The sequence below is a fragment of the Aspergillus fumigatus genome, chromosome 3, assembly GCF_000002655.1.
Source record: "Aspergillus fumigatus Af293 chromosome 3, whole genome shotgun sequence".
NCBI lineage: Eukaryota > Fungi > Ascomycota > Eurotiomycetes > Eurotiales > Aspergillaceae > Aspergillus > Aspergillus fumigatus.
The window spans coordinates 3,113,509-3,131,086 of record NC_007196.1 but is presented as its reverse complement, the minus strand read 5'-3'; the positions used below and the strand labels follow the sequence as shown (position 1 = coordinate 3,131,086).

The window sequence follows — 17,578 nt, the reverse complement described above, 5'->3', positions numbered from 1 at the left end:
ATTTCCACAAATTGATGCATAGATTATTGATCTTCTTGTCCGCCAGTCTTTTACTCCAGTACGAAAAGCATTAAAAGACAGTCAGTCTTTCGAAATAAGGAAACCAGAGATGTTTATCCCTACAGGGGCCTGCAAGGATACACCACGATGGCGACGCTTTTGGTACCCGATCTGAAATAGGGCGAGTCTATGACGGGAGAAGGAATCTCGACGACTGCCTGGTGTACGTAGCATGCTCAATCATACATTGCCATGAAAGAAATATTGCATTAAACGATGCAGTATATCGGTTAACCTTTCACCTGTAGTTCAGTGATCTCGAAGGCCATAGATGACTCACAACCTACCACTGATAAATGAGGTAGTCTAGGTGAAAAAGATCTAACGGTAAGAGCGCATTTACTAGAGCTTGGAGGCTAGAGTGTGCATGCGGGATCAAGCCAGCCTGGTGAGGTGTTGTATTAAATGCCGTCAAGTTGACCGACAGGCCGTGGCACAGGAATCAGGTCGGTCTCATTCTCCACGAGTACGTGTAGTTTAAGCTGTCTCTTATCAAAGCTCCGTGAGTATAAATGCTCGAGTTATTCAGGGCAAATTGCCCGACGTATGTGAAGCGCTCGATGATGCCGCGCGCAGCTTGAACGCAGGGATAACACGGCCCGTGACGATACCAGCTGTATTGACGACTGATGGACGATGAAAATCGGCGAGCTCACTGCATGGTTCTGGCGGTCTGATCTGGAGTTGTTCGAAAACTTCCATAATTACAGAATACAGAATGTTGATGTTACCATCCTCGATTTTCAGAGAAATTCCAACTGCACCTGTTGCGCCAAGGTGTGCAGTCTGCTCTGATGCCCGGATTCCGATCCCATAGCAGCCATCTGCCCCGACCTTCCCAACTAATCCTCCCTGAAACGCGCGCATGAGCACGGTGCAGAATCGACCGTCACCACCGACCAGCTCTGGGTACTGAGTCATCGCATGAAAGATTCGGTTCAGTTCTTGAGTTCTCGCTGGCACCGAGGTGTTCTTCTCCATTTGGTCCGCCGACGAGGCAAGCGTGGCGTATACCCTTCCCAGACAGTGGAGAGGAATGGCGGGTGCTGGAAGGTTGCACCCATCAATGGACCATCTCACGTCTTCAGCTTCCAGAAACTCTTCAAACACGCGCTTCACTCGTAACTGTAGCGGATGCGTTGGCTCGTGATAAGTTGCTATGTCCGCATCGACGGCCTTGGTAGCAGCAAGCATCCCGATATGTTTGCCTGAGCAATTGTTGCATACTGCAGTGGGATTGTGGCCATGCCTGATCCATCCATTAGTTCTATATTCACAGTAGCTGACAAAGCCGGATGACCACCACAGCGAAGATCGTCTTCCTTGACTTGGGCTTTGGCCAGCATATTGCGCGCCCTGGTGATATGCCTTTCCTCGCTGCTGTGTGACGCGCACATTAATGCCAGGTCTGCATCGTCGAGATCGAACTGCTCAAAGGCACCCGTTTCGAGTATAGCAAGCGCCTGGGCTGGCTTTGCTGCGGAGCGAGCTAATGTGATTCGTGATGGGTCACCAACATGAAAGTGTTGTTTCCCTGTTGCGTCAACAACTGAAGCGTGGACCTTGTGTCGGTTTTCAACCACTTCACCTCTATACGACACAACATAGTCATCATCTTTTCCGATACTCATGGCTTTCTCCTTCCTGCAGAAGCGCAGAATAATAGATGCCCTTTGCAAAGGAAGGAGTTAGATCTATAACTGTAAAGTATTTCTGATTGTTAGTGAAGCAAGCTGCAAGTTACCCTAGCAGCCTAGCTCCCCCAGTCTTGGCTGAGCCTTTCGAATGCGAATTGTTAGGCACAAGAATGATGACAAACCAATAGGGTCTTGGCCACATCGCGATGATTGGGATGTACTCCGTATGGAGTAGGGATTAGGCTTCCGCATCTCAGCTTTAGCATTTCGGAGTGGCCACTGTCTGCACCTGCCCCGTCCACTTTAGACTCAAATTTCACAGCTGTATCACTATTTCCAAGTTTATCTCAATGTCTGCTTCGCGATTAACCATTTGGCTTTGATAGTGGCCCTCTAAAGTTATGGATGCTTCGGCAACTTGAACGACGACCCGACAATGCTTTTTGGGCCGATATGCACTGTTAATAAAAATTGAATATCAATACAATGATACTACTACATTATTATCCAATATCCCTACTATATGGTGATTTGATATCCGTACTGTCATTTATTATGTATGTGATATCTTTACTTTATTATTAACATCCCTACTTTCATGCAGTGCGTGCAGCTACAAGGACGGGAGTGGTGAGACGTAACCATTGCAAAAATACCGGTCCATACCTACCTACCACATTATTCACAGAATGAATCTGCATATTCTTGTTAGCCTAGATGTCGATACTGGACATGGTATGTGAAAATAGCCCTTTTCAAACATGAATATGCCCAGAGTCTCTCTTTCTCTCAACCTCTCCTTCCCCTTCTCTATACACCGTTTCTCCCCTCTGTACTTTTCTGATCTTGATATCCGCCTGTTATCCTGCAATTTCTCTCTCTGTGCCCTCCCTGATCACCTCCCTCGCCCTCAAACCGGCTGGAACATGCTGAGGCTGAAGTACTAGGGCTTCAAGAGTTGGTCCACAACAGCGACGAGTTAGACCAAGAAGAAGTCCTGAAAGTCGAGCGGAAATATACGAAGACTTTGCGGATCAAGGACAAGGAAATTGAGACCCTAAAACAACAGATCGAGGAACGTGAAGGCAGGATAGGAACAATGATGGGAATGATTGCAAACGACTGCATGCCCTGATGATTGTTGACTCTGTAGTTGCTGGAATCCGTAACAACGACAACATTATTTGCATGTCCAGTTCTGAACGCCGAAGGCCCAATACTTTCGGCTTCAGTAGGTACATCCCCTAACTTGAAGCATGTATAGAGGAGATTCTTCTATAATTTGATGTGCACGCTGGTAATGGAGTATTGATCTAAATAAACCGAATACGAACCAAGAACAAACCAAGACAGACTTGATAGGTATGGTTAGATCTGACTGTGTAGGACAGTGATGCGCAGGCGTGGAATTGCCTTGTTTTTAGAGATCAAAGGCCAGGCACAAGCATGGCCTTTCGGTTCTTCACTCACAATTACTCCATAGGGGGAAAGTCGCATTACAGATAACTTGGATTGGATGTTGTATAAGCAGAGAAATGGTTTGTTTTCTCAGCTCTGCCTGTGAGAATAGTTGGATTGAATGAACAGTCAAAGTAACGAGGCGTTATTATCGCCACCTATGATAAAGTTTTTCGAGAAAGGTCGACTTCGGAGCGTGACTTCGTCATGATGAGCTCTCCTCCCCCCTTCACTATGGTTGGTACCTGAATTTTGCCATTGAAAACGCGGAGTTCTAGAAACGGTATAGAAGGACGGGCTTCTTTGGGTGTCCCAACCTTCTCCCCAAACTCTAGTCGTGCGAAATTCCCAATCGGGCCTTATCGGGCTGGGGAGGCAAAAAAAATTCCATTCTACACCGCCTGCCGTCACCCTTTTCCCTCTGCCCTCCCCCTGCTTCGATTATCTTTTATCCCTAATTGTTTATTGTTCATATCCTTCCTCTCAGCTTTGGTTTTTTGTCAGCGTCCCTTTTTCTTGTTTCTTTCATTGTCTATTTTTTTTTTCCTCCTTCGTTTCAGGGGTGTGTGTGCTGTACATTCTCTCACCCTGTGATCCTGGCCTTTCTCTCTCTAGTGTATCTCTATCACGGGTAGACCTTGTTGCGGTCGCTCAGTCATTGTCGTCGATATCAGTTCCCTCTTTCGTTACTCTTATCAGTTTTGGGTTTATCTCATTTAGAACATACCGTCTTTCCATGCTGGCCCTTGGGAGTACATAAATTTCCTCCGTCGACATACTCAGCTCCTTGCGTTGAACCCCCTCTTGTTTTGGATTGAAGGGCAAAGGGTTTTCGAAGTTGTCAATATCTAGACTATTCCTCGGCCCCAGCTGGCTGGCGCTCGTGCAGAACGCAATTTCCCCAATACTCCACGACATCAATTCGGGTCTCATCCTATTGCCGATCTCTATCTCGACCTCGCAAGCGCCATAATGCCACGAGAATCGGTTAATATTCCCGCGCGACGTCGCCCCTCGCTCTCTGTTAAGACTCGCCCTCGCAATGCCACACTGTCAACAGCACACCCGTTCGCGTTGGAACATGATGTCTGGAATGGGTCACTCTGTGCCGATGAAGACCACCATGACGATGGGGACGTTGTGGAAGAGACGAATCATTTCCCTGAACCTGTTACCAAACGCCGTGCTGCAAAGAGCTTCTCCAGTCTGCGGCACCCCATGGATGGCTTGCGCGCTCTGGGCCGTCGCCTTTCTGTGACTATCCGCCACAAGTCATCCAGACATGCTCCTCATCTCCATGCTTACGAGGGCGTCGGTGCTGAGGTCCATGGATCTCAGGACACCAGTGGGTGTGGAGAACCCGGATTAGGGCAGTCTTGGTGCAAGGGCTACAACCGCAACCGCCGCCCTTCTCTTACTTACGAAACTGCCTTGCAGACGTTCTACGCACCTGTTGCATCAGTTCCGGCCCCTGTCCCCGGTCGTGGACTTGAACCTCCGATTCTTCCAGACAGTATTTACGCCGGGGCCGCCGCTCGAGCCGCTGCAGCTGCACAAAATGAATTGGCGAGGGCGGAACGAGAGTATATCAAATCAATCGATATGAAAGTCACTAGGGATTCGGAGAGCGGCATTGACATTGATCTGCACGATCGCTCGGAATTATCCGAAGTGGACCTAGCTATTGTCCGCATTGATCCCGTGACCTACCTGCCACCTGAGATCATGTCGCTGACTCTATCGTATCTTGACCCCGAGTCTCTGATGCAGGCTGAACTGGTTTCTCGTGCTTGGCGAGAGCAGGCTTCTTCTCGGCACACCTGGAGGCAGGTATTTCGTCGTGCGTACGGACACCGCCACCCCAGCGGTGTCGCCTCCAAGAAGAGGCAGTCGGCTGGCTTGGGAAAGTCAATCCCGAATCAGGAGTGGAAGAAGATGTTCCTCGTCCGTCGTGCTCTCGATCACCGATGGAAGGAGGGGAAAGCGGCCGCAATCTATCTGCACGGCCATACGGACAGCGTCTATTGTGTTCAGTTCGATGAGTATGTTTTGAGTCCCTTTGTTAAATGATGATTTGATCTGACTTGGCCTTTATAGAGACAAAATCATCACTGGTTCTCGTGATCGAACTATCCGAGTGTGGGATGCTCATTACCCGTGGCCGTGCCGTAAGATCATTGGTCCTCCCCCGGGCGAGATTTCGAGCATTGGGCAGGTCAACAACCCGACTCAGCAGTCGTCGGGCAAGCCTCCTTTTCTCACCATCTGTCCTCCTCCTACCCTCGCGGCAGGGATTGTGACTCCCATTGACCAGAGCTCCGACTACCACAGTGCTTCCATCCTTTGCCTTCAGTTTGACGAAGAGATCATGGTCACTGGGTCGTCTGACTACACCTGTATTGTCTGGGACATCAAGAACGATTACCGACCAATCCGTCGTCTGGAGGGCCATAGAGCTGGCGTGCTAGACGTGTGCTTTGATGATCGGTATATCGTATCCTGCTCCAAGGACACAACCATTTGCGTGTGGGATCGGCAGACAGGCGCGCTGGTAAAGAAGCTTCTCGGCCATCGTGGACCCGTGAACGCTGTTCAGCTCCGGGGCGATCTTGTTGTGTCGGCAAGCGGGGACGGAGTAGCCAAACTCTGGAACATCACCTCGGGTCTTTGTGTCAGGGAATTCTCCAGTAAGGACCGTGGACTAGCCTGTGTGGAGTTCAGTGATGACGCGCGCACCATTCTCACCGGTGGAAATGACCAGTCGATCTACCAGTTCGACGCAAACACTGCGGAGATGGTCCGTGAGCTCAAAGGACATGCCGGTCTTGTGCGGTCACTCCATCTGGACAGCATGAACCAGCGGATTGTCAGCGGCAGCTATGACATGAGCGTCAAGGTCTTCGACGCCCAGACCGGCGAGCTCTCTATTGACTTGCCTGGCTGGACCACCAGCTGGATGTTGAGTGTGAAGTCGGACTATCGACGCATCGTTGCCACCAGCCAGGATTCCCGAGCTGTCATTATGGATTTCGGCTATGGCCTGGATGGCATCGAGTTGTTGGAAGAGTGACTGTACCTGATACCTGACGCCTTCCTTTCATGACCGTTGGAAATATGTTGGGGTTTGGAGTTTTGGACGGTATACTGGCTTTTTTTTTCCTTTCAAAAGAACATGAAATTTTCTCTTAGAAGCGATAGATTTCTTTCGGGTTGAGCTTGTTAGACTTGGAGCCTGTTTCGGTTTTTGCGTTCTTTGATTCCATACAAAAAGACACCATAGAGATTAGACACTGGCTGTTACTGGTGCATTCAGTTGCATTTTAGAATCAGAGCGCTACTGATTGTACCCTGGTCCCGACGATCCCTTATATAGCATACCTTGACTATTTTAGTCGGATTCTCATTATCATCACCTGTTTACTAAATGGTTTTGAAGCAAAGGGAGAGGGTGCATGTGATTGGCCGGGGGGGCTCCTTAGCGCCAGGCAGAGCCGTGGGTTTCGAAGACAGAAGCAAAACAATCCTGTCTCTACTCCGTACAGCTCCTCGTTCTCTTCTTCCCATAAACAAAATCAACTTCAATCAAAACAAAGACCATCTGTAGCTGATTTTCGCTCCTTTCGATATCGTCCTACTTACAATTCCTCCCCGACGCCCTTTCAACGGTTGTGCATCTTCACAGTGACAAAATTACCCCACCATGGGAGAATCAAGGTTCGTCTGGCCAACTGATTGTTCCCCCAAGGGGCTTTGTTTTGATGGCGAGCATCTTACTAATTCGAGCATTTCTCGCTATACAGACAGGAATTACTGGCATGGGTGAACAACCTGCTGCAGCTGAATTTGACCAAGATTGAACAGTGCGGAACCGGGTACGATTGATGCTCCTTTTTGTCCTTGTGACAGTCGACTATTCCACACCAACCCTACATGGATAACACGGATTTGAACACGTTCAAAGCATGATCCCAAAGTGCTGATTTGGTTCCACAGGGCCGCTCTGTGCCAGATTTTTGATTCGATATTTAGTGAGTGAACAGCTAGCGCTAGCAGGCTTCAAGGAGCCACTGGTTTTGGACCATTGTCTTCGGCTGGCTAACCTGCGCCCTCTCGTGCAGTGGATGTTCCCATGTCGCGTGTCAAGTTCAATGTCAACACCGAATACGCCTATCTCCAGAATTTCAAGATCCTTCAGAGTATGACACCGCATGGACCGTATATTCCACGGCTGAGATGCCATTTCTGACCTCGACGCTCTACTTAGATACATTCACCCGCCACCAGATTGAGAAGCCAATCCCGGTCCAGCAACTCTCAAAATGTCGCATGCAGGATAACCTCGAATTTCTCCAGTGGACCAAGAAATACTGGGACCAGCACTACCCCGGGGGCGACTACGATGCTGTCGGCCGCCGGAAGGGTTCTGGCGCTCCAGCCCCTTCTGCCACTGGTACTCGCTCTGGTGCGTCGTCTTCGGCGGGAGCTACCCGGAGAGGAGCTACTCCTACAACCGGCGCTGTTCGCCCTCGGGTTTCCGCAGCCGCCGGAGGAGCCAGCACTGCTGCACTGCAGCAGGAGATTGCCACACAGAAGGAGGCTATTGCTGGCCTGGAGAAGGAGCGCGACTTCTACTTTGCTAAGCTCCGGGATATCGAACTGCTGCTACAGAATGCCATCGAGGCCGACCCGGAACTGGAGAAGGATGAAGACTCCCTGGTGAAGCATATCCAGGGCATCCTGTACTCGACAGAGGTACGTGTTTGTGACGCTTTGCCTCTCTTCTTTGCTTCTGGTGCTAATTCTTTGTATAGGAAGGGTTTGAGATCCCAGCTGAAGCGGAGGTCGGCGATGAGCTGGAGACATTCTAGGTTCATGGCAAAGGACGTCTTTTCGTTAATAATACCCCTTTATCACTAGCGTTGAAACTGTGATCCTTTACATCCCCACCGACTTGAATCGGTCCCTTGTCCCTCCGTCGTTGGTTTGGATTAGTGGCATATGGAGTGCAAGCAGCGCCTCATCCGTGCTTGGGAGAGTGGTGAGCCAGACAAATACGAATTGCAAAGTAATAGAGTGAAAGTCGGCCTTTGTATAGTGTGAGATGGAGATTTGTGGTCTACTTGTACTTTTGCTTTCATCTATGGCGGGGGAAGACCCAGCCGAGTGTGCGGTTTTCCTCTGTCGAAACTCTGCCGGCTTGAAGATGTAAGGTGAATCAGGTGATCGCATGTGTCTTTTTGGCGTGACCTTCCATGAATGTTCCTCAATTACTAGTGTTAGCCGCCGTGGCTGACGGGTTCCATTCCTTCGATGGCATTCTCGAAGGAGGGTCGGCGGTGGGCCTTGGTCAATTATTTACCGGGTAATGACACCATCACACGGAAAGAGAGAGAGACAAGAAGCTGTTTTTGAAACAGATATTTATATCGGAAGGGGCCGAGTTCATATAAATAGCAGTGGGGTCGGACAAAGACGTCGACGGCAGATTGAAAAGTCGTACGTCAGCCTTCCAGACGTAATCATGATCTACCTACGGAGTAGATGTTGATGCATTGTTATCGCCTCGACAGCGGCATGCAAAAAGGCTGCGAGTCAAGAACGGACGGAAATACACGGTGATACAATGTTACTCGTGAAAAATGGCTTGGGGACTGGGATGAGATCTGACTCGACTCGTATTTTGTGCCTCGGACTGCAGTAACAAAAGGTAGGATTGTCAGAGTACCTAAGTGCGGTTGTACATAAGAGGGTGTACTCCCGTACCTTGCAGGTGTAGGCTATTGGTTACACGCTGCGATAGAGGGAGTCCCCTTGCCTCCAGTTGCAGTCCGAGCCTCAGGGGTGCATTAGCCAGGTTGCTTCCTGCATTGGCTGACGGGTGGTCATACAGGGTATTATAAATGGGGGTAATGGTTCATGTACGGAGCTAGGCTGCTTTACTCTTGACTCTTGTGTATAAACATGTTTTGTCAACTGATTTGGATTGCGCAGATGAGTAGGAAATAAGACTTGTAGTGCAAGACGGACACTCGTCTTTTTGCAGTCCTCTGTACTGTTTTTATTTACACAGGCCGAGATCTAATTAAACACTGTTCGGGCCAGTCTGCAGGCTAGACCGTAACAGGACTAGTGGGTAAGCGAGTGACGCTTTTCCACCCACAGTTGTGTGGGGCGTGTCTCTTTTTTTAAATTATCCTTGTTCGGGCCAGAACCTCTGTGTCGTCTGCAGGCTACAGCAGAACAGCATATACAGAGTAGTATGGCGATCTGCTGTGTCTCGGGCACAATGAGATGATGACTATGTCTGAACTGTTATGCAATCAACCTTGCAGAGAACCACCAATACAACTAATATCATTGAGCATCGGGGGACAGCAGAACCAGAAGATCTCGTGCTGTCTAGTCAATGTACCTCAGGTAGTATGGAGGAGATGTACTTTAAATTAATTTTGGGGATTGGCCCAATGAGGCCATCGAGACTAGCAGGCGCCTCGGAGGGCCTAAGAGAAAACAGTCTTAGACCCGGGAAAACGTTGTGATGACTCGTGAGCCTGTATCCAATTGCAGTCTATTATTATTATGCCCTGTCCTGGGTGCCTGGCCTGATCGATCACCACCAACAAACACCCTGGTCAGGTCGGCTAACTTCCCAACTACCTTAGCTAGTGTAAATATTCAAAACGAGACTACTCTAGTCTAGTCCGTCTGTTTTACGATCGCCTCTTTCGCTTCTTCACTTCTTCTCATTTCCTCGTTCCCCTCTCTCTTCCTTCTTCTTTGCGGCTACGCCTCCCTCCCCCTCCCTCATCACCACCGTCCTCTCCCCCCCTAATGATCGGAAGCCGAGCGAGTAACCTCAATTTTCGACCTGGCTGCGCTCACTGCTAGATTTGGGGGCTGGTATAACCAGACCTGCGAGCGGAAATCTCAGTCCACGGGTTTATCCTCTGTGGACGTGTGCCGAGAACGAAAAAGAACGGATAGCGATCCTTGGGTCCGGAACCTGGGTACCTTTCAACACACAAAGCGTGGATCCGTCGACCGTCACCCGTCAACCGTCAACCGTTGGGAAAGTCGGCAGATAATTTCAGCAGGTCGCAAGCTTGAGTGGACGCTCATCGTGGTGAATCGTGCGCATATCTCCTCTGCCACAGGCATGGATTAAGGTCGTCGAAGGAACGGATAAGCAACCGTGATCGCTGCGTGATATCTTTTCGCTTCATATTCTTTCCTTAAGGTGTGTGTTTGCTTTGTGACTTTGTCGATTCGCCGGCAGCAACGACGCAAAGAGCTAACACTTCTGGTCAACCTTTTAGACTTTTATGACCCTTAGTCTTCCATTTCTGTACAATTAGTCGGCTGCACGGTGACAGCCGACGTCCACTCCTTGGTTTCGCTACAGTCTGCGGTTCCGCCTGTTTCGAACTCGTTACAGACCGACTCGTTGCTCCTTTCGCGTGATACAACGTCCTAGACCCGTCGCTCACTCCTTTCGGCGCATGGTCTATCCATCAACACTCTTTCGATACCAGTTCAGTTCCGTTCCATTAGCACTCTGCATCAATCGATCTTACTTTCCCTCTTTTGCAGATCATCGCAGGCGCGGTGCAGGCTAAGACAGCGTGCGTTATCGACAACTGAAAAATTGCCCATAACTCCACCTCACTTGAAGCATTGCAATTTGTTCACTTACCAGGCTTTACATGCGGTTGTTGGAGATTAGGAACGCTCAGAAGGACAACTGCCAGAATGGCACACAACGGCATTTCTCGGAGTCAGCGGCTTACCAGGCTGATGAAGCAGAAGCATCGAACTCGTCACGAGGGAGTCGAACCAGCCAGCCGACCAGGGAAAAAGCCCGCAGGCTCGTTGATCTCCAGCATGAAAAAGCCGCACGTCCTGGACCACAATAAGCATCATGGGTCGCCAGGGGAGGTATCGCACGACGACTCGGCCTATTCGCTAGGAAAGCGTCAGGATTCCTCTGCCATTCCTCCAGGATCCCAGACGGAGGCGCTGGCCACCGCGGTAACCAGTGTTGACGAAGCACCTGCAGACACCGGTGCCGCTCTTCCAACGGTCATATCGGATCCTGCTTCCAGTCAACCTGCCGTCTCTGTTCCTGTCGAGACCCTCCCTGCGGCCGTGCCGTCGACCACTTCGTTAAATGAGATTCCCGTCCCGTCGCCTGACCCGACTTCTTTCACAACGGACCTTTCAGCTACTACCACCGCTGACGATTTGACGAGCATACCCACCACCTCTGTCTTTTTGTCATTAGACTTATCGGTTTCACTGTCCGTTTCGGTTCCAACGTCTATCGCTATCATTAACTCCGCGAGTAGCACCCAGTCGTCCGCTTTAATACCTAGTGCTCAATCCTCAAGTGCGATATTGGGCTCGACCCCTATAGCCTCGCCAACGCCTACTTCGACAAGTACGATTTCTATTCCGACCACCTCCAACGGTACCAGTTCGTACAGTTCATACGGCAGCACTTCCAGCGACTCGGGTGATTACTCGAGCACGTCCGTGCCAGAAGCCACTACCACTGTGGACCTGTATAATACGGGAACGTATATGGGAGGCGGAGGTTCAGGCGCAACTGCTACAGGCCAGGCTCCCTCAGCGACGACGTCTTCCTCCTCTGGTAGTGGTTTGAACAGCGTCACTACCAAACGCATTGTGGGGGGAGTTGTTGGAGGCCTCGCTGGCGCATTCTTTCTGCTTGGCCTGCTACTCTTCCTGCTACGACGGCGCAAGACGGCCTTGTTTGGACCGAATCGTGGTCTCTCAGCGAGTGATCGGACTGGCGGTACGGCTGGAGAAGGAGCATCTGTTTCACGCACCGAGATGGCGTCACGGCGCTCGAGCCGTGACCCTCTATTCACGGCGTCGTACTTTGCTCCGGCTTTCATGAAGCGCTGGAGGCAGTCGAATCAGACGGTGCGGTCTGAAGACAGTACCTTCACCTCTACCACCACGAGCGAACGCGGGTTCCAGAAGATCTCGGGTCGCAAGATCCCCTCGGTGCTGCAGTCAGGAGGGGATGGCTATGGCGGCGGGTTTGATCAGGGATCACCGACCGCATCGGAGCCCAGCATGAGCCTCGCCCTGGGCTCACCCGTCCAACCTCGGTCGGTCATCTCTCAGCCTCCTCCCTCGATGCCGTACGGAATGCCACTGGATGTAAGCTACACGCGGGAAGCGGACGAACCCGAGTCGGTCGTTGTCTTCCGACCGTCACCCGCCCGGACACCGGTTGCCAGCTCGACGAACGTCAGCGTGGTGAATGTACCAGCGGCCTCGCGTGCCGTTCCTCAACCGGGGGGTACATTATCCCCCACGATTCCACAACGGCCAGACGGACTGGGCCGGAGTCACCCAAGCTTCGACGGCAGCCGAGGGAGTCGCTTCACCGAGAGTCTTGACGGATTGTGACCAGTTTGAGTGCACCATGCCCTGCTGCAAAACACATGCATAAGAGGCATTCCCTGTACGCATCTTCCGGACTTATAGTCTGCAGTCTTCACTGCCCTCGTCGATCGCCAGGTAACTATCACCAGCGGTTCGCCGTCTATCAGCCCGGCGCAACCCCCGGCCTAGCTCCATGGTCGCAGCCCATCCGGTAGTGATTCGCCGGAGTCAAGCACCGCACCTCCATTTGAAGTTAACCTTAAAACATCTACACTATATTTATTGCACATCAGCGTGCCACGTCTCTCATGTCTGGATTGTTCTTGCTTTCTTTTATGGATACCCCAATCTATTCTGTTCCTATTTTCATATCTTCTTTGGCTATACTTAGTTACATCTCGTGTACTTCATTCATTCATTCACCTCTGAATGCGAGATCGGGTTGAGTCTCCCGTGTTTATTGTGGATATTTCGTCACCCTGCGGCGTCCAAAGTGTACAGATACAAATAACGTCACGAGGCTGGATAATTGTCGAATAATACAAGATAATCAATAATTGTCGTCTGACCATGATCCTAACAATCTTGTAGCCTACGAGTCTGTTGTGGTAGATCGTGAGCTGCAGCCTTGACGATCTATCTATACTTGGTGTTCGGCAGCCAACCAGCGATCCATGATTACAAGCGTTTGTCTCACCGTTGCGACGTGATGTTTCATCAGCAGCTGCTTAACTTCTACTATGCCTCCACCTAGTCTCACAGGCTCCAGGGAAACGAAATGAAGCCCGTCCTTAGCGCAATCTCTGAATATCACCTATAAATCACTCCATAGACACCCCCGCATTCCTCTCCACCCCTCCATTGCTTATCGTCCATCAGCATCCGCATCCGCATTCTCATCCGCATACCGCGCATCATGAAAGAACCTACAACGGAACACAACCTCCCCTCCAGACCCTCAAAAGGGCGTAGCCTCCGTTTCCTGGTCATCGGCGCCGGCTCCCGCGGCAATGCCTACGCCCGCGCCGTAACAACCAGCACCCCCGCATGCATCCACGCCGTCGCCGAACCGCACGCCTTCAAGCGCGCCGAATTCGGCCGGAAGTATATCTGGGGCGAGAAGGGGCGGCCAGCCGACGGCCAGGAGTTTAGCGATTGGAGGGAATGGTTGGAGTGGGAGACGGCGCGGCGAAAGCAGCAGTCGCGCGGGCCAGATGGGGGAGGGGGAGGGGTGGACGGTGTTTTCGTCTGCACGCTTGACGAAACACACGTCGAGATTGTGACGGCCCTCGCGCCGTTGGGGCTGCATATCCTCTGTGAGAAGCCGCTGGCCCTGTCGCTTGGGGATTGCCTGGCTGTTTATAAAGCACTGTCGCCAGGCCCTCGCGCCAGCGGTGCAAATGGCATTGCCTCCTCCTCCTCCCCCTCCTCCTCCGGCGGGGCCAAGATCTTCTCCATCGGCCACGTCCTCCGGTACAGCCCGCATAACATCCTCCTCCGCAAGCTCCTCCTCCTCGACCGCGTCATCGGCGACATCGTCTCCCTGGAGCACACCGAGCCGGTAGGCTGGTGGCATTTCGCACACAGCTACGTCCGGGGTAACTGGCGGCGCGCGACGGCCCTTGGCGACGGCTCTCTGCTTACCAAGTCCTGCCATGATATCGACTTCATCATGTGGTTACTCTCATCCCCGCCGGAGTATGTGCAGGGGAAGGGGGAGGGAAGCACGCAGCCGCAGCCGCAGCCGCACCACCACCACCACCCGCGCAGCATCACCTCCACCGGTACGCTGACTCAATTCCGGCGCGCCCGCAAACCACCTGCCGCCGGCCCAGCAACAAACTGTCTCTCCTGCCCGGCCGAGCGGGAATGCATCTACAGTGCTGTGCGCATCTACCGCGACCTGCACCTGTCCCGCGGCGACACCGGGTGGCCCGTGAAGATCGTGGTGCCGGATATCGAGGATGTGTTGCGCTCGGCCGCCGGGGACAGCGAGGCCGCAACGGCGGAAGCCGAGGCGCATCTCCTGGCCCGCCTGCGCGAGGACTACTCCCGCGGGGCGATGAGCGACGAGGAAATCGCTCGGCGGCCATGGTACGGCCGGTGTGTCTACGAGGCGGACAATAACGTCTGCGACGATCAGGTCGTGACGATTACGTGGGATGATGAGGATGAGGACGAGGACGAGGACAAGGACGAGGCCAACCCGCACGCGGCGAGGCGACGCGCCAAAACCGCCGTCTTCCATATGATTTCTCCAACCGAGAAACAGTGCGAGCGCCGCGGGAGGGTCTACGGGACGCGCGGCGAGATCACCTACGACAGCCGGACCATCTCCATCTATGATTTCGCGACCCGCTCAACGACCACCATCGAGGTGCCCAAGCAGCCGCCGGAGGAGGAGGAGGCGCACGGCGGAGGCGACTACGGGCTGGCGCGCAGCTTTGTGCGTGCTGTCGATGCCGTCGAGAACGAGGGCTGGGATGTGCTGCGCGCCCAAGCTCATTTCATCGGCTGTACCCTCGAAGAAGCAGTTCGCAGCCATGCTGTGGTCTTTGCAGCCGAAGAGGCCAGGCGGGAGGAAAAGGTCGTGAGGTGGAAAGAGTGGTGGGCCGAAAAGCTTACTGCGGCTGGCATCGCATGATCCCTTGCTGAATGACTATGCTATATGATGACGCTGAACTTAATGACTTGACTGCATTTGATCTGGCACTGCCATACTACTACTATATTCTATCCATGCTTAATTACTTTGCTGAGTCATATTAACCGTCGTAAAAACCAGCGCGGCTTGCTGCAGATGAAAAGAAAAAAAAAAAAAAAAGGAAATTAAGTCTTGACATCAGGGTCCTCCCGGCCGATGTACTCCTTGAACTTCAACAGAGACATAGCAAGGGCCACGTTGTCCTTGAGGTAGTCCTGAGTGTTCATGCCAAACTTGCTCTTGTCGCTCTCATACTTCTCAATATACAGACGAATGGTAGCACCGCTGCTGCCTGTGCCGGAGAGGCGGACCACAAGGCGGCTGCCGTCGTCGAACTTGACATACAGACCTTGGTTCTTGGTCACGCTGCCGTCCAGGTCGGTGTAGGCAAAGTTGCCCGCGTCGGCCACCTTGCGGCCGGACACGGTGCTGCCCACGAACGAGTCCTTGTTGTTGATCTTCTCGGACAGGTTGGCAATCAGCTTGTTGGCAGCGTCGCTGTCCACATTCTCGTAGTCGTAGCGCGTGAAGAACGTGCGGCCGTACGTCTGCCAGAACTCGTTCTGGATCGAGGCAATGCTGGGGGTCTCGTTGGGCTTCTGCTTGGCGACACCGGCGATGATGTTCAGCCAGGCGACAATGGCCCAGACACCGTCCTTCTCACGGATGTGATTGCTGCCAGTTCCGAAACTCTCCTCACCGCAGATGGAGATCTTCTTGTTATCAAAGAGGTTGCAGAAGAACTTCCAGCCGGTGGGGACCTCATAGCTCTGCAGACCCTGGGCCTTGGCGACCAGATCTACGGCCCCGGAGGTGGGCATGGACCGCGCCAAGCCATAGACACCCTGCTTCTGGAACCAGGGGATAAGTTTGGCGTGGTGCGCAATGATGGCCAAGCTGTCACCAGGGGAGACGAAGGTGTTGGCACCGTAGATCATGTTGCGGTCACCGTCACCGTCGCTGGCAGCACCAAAGTGAATGCCTTTCTTATCTACGGCCTCTACCAGCTCATGGGCGTAGACCAGGTTGGGGTCAGGGTGGCCGCCGTTGAAGTCAGGGCTGGGGACGCAGTTCATGGTGCTGTCTTGGGGCAGACCCAGCTCCTTGACGAAGATGTCCACACCATAGGGACCAGTCACACCGTGCATACCGTCAAACAGCACCTTGAAGTCCTTGTGGGTGCTGAGGAACTCCTTGATCAGATCAAAGTCAAAGATCTCCTTCAGCATCTTGAGGTAATCGGAGGTGGAGTGAACGATCTCGACCTCCAAGGGACCATAGGTCTTGGTGCCAATGGTGGAGGTGTCGACATCGGGAATTTCGGCGATCTTATAGGAAGTGAGTGACTTGGAGGTTTCGTAGATCTTGTTGGTGACGGACTCGGGAGCGGGGGCACCATTGCACAAGTTGTACTTGATACCGAAATCGGCATTGGGTCCTTGAAAAATTAGCACTCGGATTTCACAGAAGAAAAGCTCCACGTACCACCAGGATTGTGACTGGCCGTCAGCAGAATACCACCGGTAGCCTTTCGCACACGGATCAGGTTGCTGGCGGCGGGGGTACTGAGAATGCCATTCTGGCCGATCAGGAGCTTCTTGACGCCGTAGGCAGCACTGATCTTGGCAATCTTCTGGATAACCTCGGGGTTGTAATAGCGACCATCACCACCGATGACAAGGAAAGCTCCCTCAGCACCCTCAGGGATGGAGAGCAGGATGCTGGTGACGAAAGCTTCGGAGTAGTGGGGCTGCTGGAAGACCTTGACCTTCTTGCGAAGACCAGAGCTACAATCAAAGGATAATCAGCCAATTTGCTCATCATGAGAAAAAAAAAATGAATACTTCAAGGGTAAACTAGGCTGAGATACTTACGTTCCTGGCTTCTGGTCGGTGAAAGGCTGAATGGAGACCGTCTGGACCGACATGACGTTGGTTTGTTTGGGTGACAGCGTGGGGTAGAGGGGGGCGCGAGTAGTCACTGAGACTCGACAGTACAGAACAAGTCTGCAGAAAAGTAAGGGATTTGAAGGGAGTCGGTAAATCAGAAGGTAGTAGAGTAGAGAAGAGAAGAGAAGAGAAGAAAGGAAGAAGCTTCACCGACTTTCAAGGAAGAAGAGGAAGAACAAGAAGCAGAAACGCAAAGAAGACAGAACAGGAGTCTAGTCTCAGTCGAAGCGGAGGGAAGGTGGGCCGATCACCACTGGTTGAGAGAGAGAGGGGCAACAAGCGTCATTATTATGACTTTGGCAGTCCACGACAAGAAATAGTCTGGATATTGCCATACCAATGAGAAGGAAGGA

General features: G+C 52.2%; 7 protein-coding genes across 7 annotated transcripts; 4 read left to right on the top strand and 3 right to left on the bottom strand.

Annotated features, from left to right (window-relative positions):
• Positions 1–585: 585 nt before the first annotated feature.
• On the bottom strand, positions 586–1,691 carry AFUA_3G11890 (asparaginase; the record flags this gene model as incomplete). Its single annotated transcript, XM_749339.1, has 2 exons — positions 586–1,309; positions 1,348–1,691. 2 exons carry the CDS (start codon positions 1,689–1,691, stop codon positions 586–588), a joined length of 1,068 nt encoding a protein of 355 aa, XP_754432.1.
• Positions 1,692–3,680: 1,989 nt separating this feature from the next.
• On the bottom strand, positions 3,681–4,073 carry AFUA_3G11880 (uncharacterized protein; the record flags this gene model as incomplete). Its single annotated transcript, XM_749340.1, has 2 exons — positions 3,681–3,687; positions 3,883–4,073. 2 exons carry the CDS (start codon positions 4,071–4,073, stop codon positions 3,681–3,683), a joined length of 198 nt encoding a protein of 65 aa, XP_754433.1.
• A 54-nt stretch (positions 4,074–4,127) lies between these two features.
• Positions 4,128–6,526, top strand: AFUA_3G11870 (F-box/WD repeat-containing protein; the record flags this gene model as incomplete). Its single annotated transcript, XM_749341.2, has 2 exons — positions 4,128–5,197; positions 5,253–6,526. 2 exons carry the CDS (start codon positions 4,128–4,130, stop codon positions 6,223–6,225), a joined length of 2,043 nt encoding a protein of 680 aa, XP_754434.1. The 3' UTR covers positions 6,226–6,526.
• Positions 6,527–6,579: 53 nt separating this feature from the next.
• Positions 6,580–8,023, top strand: eb1 (microtubule-binding protein BIM1; the record flags this gene model as incomplete). The annotated part of the gene is made up of 7 exons (XM_749342.1): positions 6,580–6,691; positions 6,838–6,869; positions 6,993–7,027; positions 7,149–7,183; positions 7,274–7,351; positions 7,420–7,907; positions 7,967–8,023. 7 exons carry the CDS (start codon positions 6,580–6,582, stop codon positions 8,021–8,023), a joined length of 837 nt encoding a protein of 278 aa, XP_754435.1.
• Positions 8,024–9,802: 1,779 nt separating this feature from the next.
• On the top strand, positions 9,803–13,149 carry AFUA_3G11850 (uncharacterized protein). Its single transcript, XM_749343.2, has 2 exons — positions 9,803–10,392; positions 10,472–13,149. The coding sequence occupies exon 2, from the start codon at positions 10,905–10,907 to the stop codon at positions 12,594–12,596; it is 1,692 nt and encodes a 563-aa protein (XP_754436.1). The 5' UTR covers positions 9,803–10,392; positions 10,472–10,904; the 3' UTR covers positions 12,597–13,149.
• A 171-nt stretch (positions 13,150–13,320) lies between these two features.
• AFUA_3G11840 (Gfo/Idh/MocA family oxidoreductase) lies at positions 13,321–15,268 on the top strand. The gene has a single exon (XM_749344.2). It carries the CDS (start codon positions 13,489–13,491, stop codon positions 15,214–15,216), a length of 1,728 nt encoding a protein of 575 aa, XP_754437.1. The 5' UTR covers positions 13,321–13,488; the 3' UTR covers positions 15,217–15,268.
• A 133-nt stretch (positions 15,269–15,401) lies between these two features.
• Positions 15,402–17,203, bottom strand: pgmA (phosphoglucomutase PGM2; the record flags this gene model as incomplete). Its single annotated transcript, XM_749345.1, has 3 exons — positions 15,402–16,714; positions 16,762–17,063; positions 17,151–17,203. 3 exons carry the CDS (start codon positions 17,201–17,203, stop codon positions 15,402–15,404), a joined length of 1,668 nt encoding a protein of 555 aa, XP_754438.1.
• Positions 17,204–17,578: the final 375 nt, after the last annotated feature.

What these genes read in the sequence shown, in the direction of transcription:
- AFUA_3G11840 (XM_749344.2), top strand. Translation starts at nt 13,489, where the DNA reads ATGAAAGAACCTACAACGGAACACAACCTCCCCTCCAGACCCTCAAAA.
- AFUA_3G11850 (XM_749343.2), top strand. Translation starts at nt 10,905, where the DNA reads ATGGCACACAACGGCATTTCTCGGAGTCAGCGGCTTACCAGGCTGATG.